At 46.1% G+C, this 6,929-nt stretch overlaps 1 protein-coding gene across 1 annotated transcript; it reads right to left on the reverse strand.

Moving 5' to 3' along the window:
- Nucleotides 1–2,471: 2,471 nt before the first annotated feature.
- On the reverse strand, nt 2,472–6,678 carry LOC140399008 (tubulin alpha chain-like). The gene is made up of 5 exons (XM_072488056.1): nt 6,640–6,678; nt 4,761–4,983; nt 4,480–4,628; nt 3,368–4,048; nt 2,472–2,860 (listed from the first exon to the last, which is right to left on the reverse strand). Exons 1-5 carry the CDS (start codon nt 6,640–6,642, stop codon nt 2,564–2,566), a joined length of 1,353 nt encoding a protein of 450 aa, XP_072344157.1. The 5' UTR covers nt 6,643–6,678; the 3' UTR covers nt 2,472–2,563.
- Nucleotides 6,679–6,929: the final 251 nt, after the last annotated feature.

Raw genomic sequence — 6,929 nt, forward strand, 5'->3', positions numbered from 1 at the left:
GTAAATTGGGAGAGGGGAGTGTGCAGCGGGACCTGGGTGTCCTTGTGCACCAGTCACTGAAGGTATGTATGCAGGTGCAGCAGGTGGTAAAGAAGGCTAATGGTGTGTTGGCCTTCATTGCGAGAGGTTTTGAGTACAGAAGCAGGGATGTGCTGCTGCAATTATACAGGGCCACACCTAGAATATTGTGTGCAGTTTTGGTCTCCTTTTCTGAAGAAGGATGTGCTTGCTGTCGGGCGAGTACAGCGAAGGTTTACCAGACTGATTCCAGGGATGGCGGGACTGTCATATGAGGAGAGATTGACTAGGTTAGGATTGTTTTCGCTGGAGTTCAGAAGAATGACGGGGGATCTCATAGAGACTGATACAATTCTAAATGGACTAGATGCAGGGAAGATGTTCCCAATGGTGGTTGTGTCCAGAACCAGGGGTCACAGTCTGAGGATTCAGGGTAAACCATTTTGGACAGAGATGAGGAAATATTTATTCACCTAAAGAGTGGTGAGCCTGTGGAAGTAGTTGATGCTAAAACATTGAATATGTTCAAGAGGCAGCGAGATATAGCACTTGGGGCAAATGGAATCAAAGGCTTTGGGGAGAAAGCAGGATCAGCCTATTGAGTTGGATGATCAGCCATGATCGTGATGAATGGTGGAGCAGGCTCGAAGGGCCAAAAGGCCTCCTCCTGCTCTTATCTCCAATGTATCTATGAATCCCCTATCTCTATAGCTCTACCATTCTTTTTCCTGCCCTCCTGCGCTGCAGCGCCAGCCACGGTGCCATGAACCTGGCTACAGTTGCCTTCCCATGGCGAGCCATCTCCCCCAACAGTATACAAAGTGGTATATCTGTTTTGGAGGGAGATGACCGCAGGAGACCCCTGCACTGCCTTCCTACTCTTCCTCTGTCTGGTGATAACCCATTTGCTATCTCCCTCAGTACGCTTTATCTGTGGTGTGACCAATCATTTAATGTGCTGTTCACGACTTCCTCAGCATCGTGGATGCTCCAAAGTGAGTCGATCCGCAGCTCCAGAGCCGTCAAGCGGTCTAACAGGAGTTGCACCTGGATACACTTGTTGCACGTGAAGGTGCCAGAGACAGTGGGCACGTCCCTGAACTCTCATATCGCACAAGAGGAGCATGACACGGGTCTGGAATCTCCTGCCATGTCTAAACCCTTAAGTTAACTGACAAAACAACTACAATGCCAAGAGAAAAAGATAAAAATGAAAGGAAAAACTACTTACCAGTCATGAGCCAATCACTTACCTGTTGGCTTGCTACCCTCCAGTAAGTGTGAGAAGAAAAAAAATCACAAAACAAAACTCTTACCTTACAAAATGTAGGTCAGAATCTACTCCGGTGAGCCTAGGAATGAACGGGTTCAGGGCACGATTCACCTGATTTCTAGAGAACCACTCACCTTCTCTGACTGGAGTCCGGATTTCTCCTGTTCAGCTCTGCTCTCAATATGAAGGGCTTACCTGTTAGTCACCAATTAGCGATCTCCCTTGTAGTCACCTGCAGCAGGGCATGGACACTCACTAGAAATTTGAGTGTGACAAATCAAGGGATAAAAAGCACCTCCTCCGACGCAGCCTCAAATTCCTACCTAGCTTCAAATTCCCAGCTCCCAAACTCACTCTTTGATGTGTCTGCATCTGGCTGTGTCTTCTGTGCTGTGCTGGAAAAGCTTGGTAGGGGTGTGGCAAATTCTGGAGCACAAGTCTTCAGTCCTATTGCAGGTGGTAATGTCCTCTTTTGACTACTGCAAGCTTTGGTTAAATAGTTCTGACTAGCTTTAGTTAGTGCAGGTCAGATATCTTTACGTAAGGTGGGCTTGAATTAAATGATGCAGGGTAGCATTAAATAGCAAATGCTCAGTTTAAGTAGTGTTGAAATAGGGCAAGATTACTTAAATTGGGTAGGCCAACTTTAAATGGGGTATGCTAGCTTTCAATAGTACAGGTCAGATTTAAACTGTAAGGCCAGCTTTAAATTGTACTGGCCAACTTTAATCTGCATAGGCCAGATTTAAACGATATATCATATTTAAACAGTCCAGCTTTAAGAGAACTGGGTAGACAGTTTTACATTCTGTGGTACAGTTTTAAGTGGTGCTTACCCATGTCCTCCAGTTCCATCAATCTAAACTTTAGCTAGCAGTCTATTAATCTGTGAGGGTCTTTATCCAATTGGTGGATAATTCTCTGGTTTCCCTCTGTAACTCATCTCCAATCTATCAAATCTCCATTTAGAAGATCCCCCTCCATGAGAGCCAAATTAATCAGGCTATTACCTATTAAACCAATATCAATCAGAGAGACCATGATCATTGTTTTAGAAATTAAGAATTGAAATGTTCTGTGATATCTAGACTGTGATCCCGGCGAGTTTGATTTACCCACTTTCAGGGTCCATGGATCCTGTTCAATCTTATTGGCTACTAAATTGACATTCACACACAAAACCATTTAAAAATAAATTTATTGACTTAAATAAAGACCATCAAATAAATGTGAAATAAAGTTATAATCTTTTACAATCTGTATTAATAAATATTATTCTTCCTCCTCTGCCTTTCTGTCCAGTGAGGAAGAATCGACGGCCACTTCTTCATAATCCTTCTCGAGTGACGCCATGTCCTCACGTGCATCCTGGAACTCTCCTTCCTCCAGCCCCTCCCCCACATACCAGTGGACAAAGGCCCGCTTGGCGTACATCTTATCGAATTTGAGGTTCAGTCGGGTCCAAGCCAAGGCAATGGCGGTGGTGTTGCTCAGCATACAGAGGGCCCGTTGTACCTTTGCCAGGTCACCCCCTGGCACCACTGTTGGAGGCTGGTAGTTGATGCCAACCTACAGAGGGAAAGGAAAAGATGTTAGAACTTCAAAATCAGATCTGTTGGTTGCCATGGAATTGCATAAACATTAAATTTAGGAACTGTATTGCGCCTGTAAATGTACCAGAAGCCAGCTCTGGTTGTTGGTTGGACTTTCAATCTAGGTGTCAAGCTTAGTTTCTGATGGAAGATTTTGTGAGGCTGCATTCAGGAGATAATTAAATTCTTTATCACATCTTTTCCAATGTGGCTTTGATTCTCATTCTTCTTATTTTAAGGGAACATTCTCGTGGTACATTCCCAGCTACAATCGAAGATTGAAACTGAGAGACTTCAACTGAAAGCCTCAGTGGGAGCTCCTGTTTGAACCAGAATTAGGGAACATTTGTTACTTTCTGTTCCAGAATGAAAATTCAGCTTTTGGCCCGGATGGAAAAGATGTCCTGTGTGCACGTGAGGCGAGATTGGAACAATCCAATGTTTCACAAAAGCCGCATGTGTTGATTACAAAGACCACACTCACCTTGAATCCAGTCGGGCACCAGTCAACAAACGAGATTGAGCGTTTGGTCTTGATGGTGGCGATGGCGGCGTTGACATCCTTTGGCACCACGTCTCCTCGGTACAGCATGCAGCACGCCATGTACTTGCCCTGGCGGGGGTCACACTTCACCATCTGGTTGGCTGGTTCAAAGCAAGAGTTGGTGATCTCCGACACCGAGAGTTGCTCGTGGTAAGCTTTCTCAGCTGATATAAGGGGCGCGTAGGTTAACAATGGAAAGTGAATGCGGGGATAGGGGACCAGGTTGGTTTGAAACTCAGTCAGGTCCACATTGAGGGCACCGTCAAACCGGAGTGAGGCCGTGATGGATGACACTATCTGTGCCATGAGACGGTTGAGGTTTGTGTAAGTTGGTCTCTCGATGTCAAGGTTACGTCGGCAGACATCATAAATGGCCTCATTGTCCACCATGAAGGCGCAGTCAGAGTGCTCGAGGGTGCAGTGGGTGACGAGCACAGCATTATATGGCTCGACCACCGCAGTGGCAATCTGGGGAGCAGGGTAAATGGAAAACTCCAGTTTGGATTTCTTGCCGTAGTCAACGGAGAGTCTCTCCATCAGGAGGGAAGTAAAACCCGAGCCCGTGCCACCCCCAAAACTGTGGAAGATGAGGAAACCCTGGAGTCCGGTGCATTGATCAGCCTGTGGGTAAACAAAGGAGAAAAGATTAAAATGGAGCAAGGAATTACAACCAGTATCAAAGAACAGTCATCAACCGTTGGCAAAGGGCAAGCAAGAGGTGGTGAGATGGATGATTGGAATCTGACGGGAGAGAATATTTACTGTGAGGGGGAGGGAGAGTCAATCTCAGGGTGGAAAAGCAGTGATGTTGAGAGTAAGGTTTAGCCTTGGGTGCCATGTCCCAGCTGCCTATTGTGATCAGGGGAATATTGGAGTGAAATCAACATGAGATAGAGGAGAGACTGAGTGGGATTTGTACACATGGACATGAATAAGATTTCATTTACACCAAGGCATTGGGACAGCATGATGGTGAAATGTGAGAGTGGTAAATGATGATATGGGTATTCTGTGCAGCTGGGAGTTGCCAATGTCCCTGTTACACAACGTACCACTTTCCGTATGCGATCCAAGACCAGATCCACAATTTCCTTTCCGATGGAGCAGTGGCCCCGTGCATAGTTATTCGCCGCATCCTCCTTGCCTGTGATGAGCTGCTCTGGGTGAAAGAGCTGGCGGTAGGTGCCGGTGCGGACCTCATCTGTGGACAGGGAACAGAAATGAAGAAACAGGGACACAGACCTTTCCAGCACATTTGATGCCTACAGACTGTATTTCACTGAGTTTTGAAACAAAACTGGCTGACTGAAGGACCAAAAAACTATCACCTTACCAATCACGGTGGGCTCCAGATCTACAAACACAGCTCGTGGGATGTGTTTCCCCGCTCCTGTCTCACTGAAGAAGGTGTTGAAGGAGTCGTCACCACCTCCGATGGTCTTGTCACTGGGCATCTGCCCATCGGGCTGGATTCCATGCTCCAGACAATACAACTCCCAGCAAGCATTACCAAGCTGCACTCCCGCCTGGCCAAGGTGGATTGAAAGACACTCACGCTAAAGAGAGGAGAAAAAAGATGCAAATATTTTTTCAGCACAATGCTTTATAAAGTCAATATAGCTGGAAGTAGAGAGGTGTGTGCGAGGTGAGATGGTGGCGTACTTTATTGTCACTGGACTAGTAATCCAGAGACCCAGCATAATAATCTGGGGACCTGGGTTCGAATGCCACCATGGCAGGTGATGGAATTTCAACTCAAAACAATAACTGTAATTAAAAGCCCAATGATGACCATGAAAGCATTGTCGATTGTCGTAAAAACCCATCTGGTTCACTAATGTCTTTCAGGGAAGGAAATCTGCCATTCTTACCTGGTCGGGCCTACATTTGACTCCAGACCCACAGCAATATGGTTGCCTCTTAATGCCCTCTTAAATGGCCCAGAAAGTTACAAAAAGACCAAAAAGGAATGAAACTGGATGGGCCACCTGGCATTGAACCAGGCCCCAAAAATGACAACAGCAAACCCAGACCCTGCCTAGCATACACCTCAAGCACTGCAGCAGTTCAAGAAGGCAACTCACCACCTTCTGAAAGGCCACTAGAGTAGGGCAATAAATGCTGGTGATGCCCACATTCTGGAAATGGATAAAATAGAATAAAATGTTAAAAAGAACACAGTACGGATTCCCTGCATTGCAGCGGTCCCTGATTAGCCCCTCCACTTTCTGCAGGGTTTTATTCCTCCCTCAATTAAAGCCTTGTTTCATTGTCGATCACTCCATAACTTCCGCAGATTGTCCTCGTCTCTCCTCTGTGGAAAGAGTCTTCCCCTGTGGATTTATTTTCCTCTTGCATGTCCATTTACTGTGGAGCCTTGTTTTCTCTATGGATGAATGTCTTCCTCCATATTCCCGCTGCCACATTTGGATGTCCGTCATGATGTTGTTTCCTTGTCTTGCGGGTTACCTCTCTCCGACTCAGTTAAGATTTCTATTTACCTCCCATTGCTACTCCTCCTGTGCATTTCCCCTTTCTCCCAGCTGATTTCCCTTTTCAAATGAATTCCCATTCCACTGACGTATCCACCATCTCAGTAACTTCTCACTCTCATATTGTGCATCTTGCCTTTCGTGTGGATTCCTTTGAACAAAGAACAAAGAACAATACAGCACAGGAACAGGCCTTCGGCCCTCCAAGCTGTACAGTAATAATACCAACCTTGGCCAAAATCCTCAGCACTTCCTTGTGCCGCATCCCTCTATACCCATCCTATCCATGTATTTATCAAGATGCCTTTTAACATCGTTAATGTATCTGCTTCCACAACCTCCCCTGGCAACGTGTTCCAGGCACTCACCACATTCTACGTAAAAAAAACCTGCCTCACACATCTCCTCTAAACTTTGCCCCAGGAACCTTAAACTTATGCACCCTGGTTACTGATCCCTCCACCCTGGGAAAGAGTGCTTGCCCACTCTATCCATACCCCTCAAAATCTTGCAGACCTCTATCAGGTCACCCCTCAACCTCCATCTTTCTAATGAAAACAGTCTGAATCTATTCAGCCTCTCCACATAGCTAACACTCTCCAGACCAGGCAACATCCTTGTAAACCTCCTCTGGACCCCCTCCACAGCTTCCACATCCTACTGGTAGTGTGGCAAATTGTGCACAATAAAGCTCCATGAGCTTCTGCTGCAGTCACTCACCATGATCTCCTCCTGCTCCTGAGAATGTGCCGTGTGTTTACGTTGCCGCTATTTATACCGCGCTCCTTGGAGCATTTTAATCAACCGAACCGTGCTCTGATTGGTCCTTGAGAACAAAACATAACAGTTGCTCAGGGAAACCATAATAAAGAAAACTGTATGATGCTCAGCGCTGATTGGTTCTTTGCGCAAATGACGGAACAAACGGTTTGCGACATTCTGTTATTGGAGAAGTTCCCGGCAACAAGGCCATCTTTGCTGAACAAATATCCTTCAATCAAACTGCAATT

This window comes from Scyliorhinus torazame, chromosome 22, assembly GCF_047496885.1.
Source record: "Scyliorhinus torazame isolate Kashiwa2021f chromosome 22, sScyTor2.1, whole genome shotgun sequence".
NCBI lineage: Eukaryota > Metazoa > Chordata > Chondrichthyes > Carcharhiniformes > Scyliorhinidae > Scyliorhinus > Scyliorhinus torazame.

What these genes read in the sequence shown, in the direction of transcription:
- LOC140399008 (XM_072488056.1), bottom strand. An exon ending in TCTGGAGCCCACCGTGATTG is followed by an intron (nt 4,629 to 4,760) that starts GTAAGGTGATAG and finishes CCCTGTCCACAG; the next exon opens with ATGAGGTCCGCACCGGCACC. An exon ending in TGGATCGCATACGGAAAGTG is followed by an intron (nt 4,049 to 4,479) that starts GTACGTTGTGTA and finishes GTTTACCCACAG; the next exon opens with GCTGATCAATGCACCGGACT.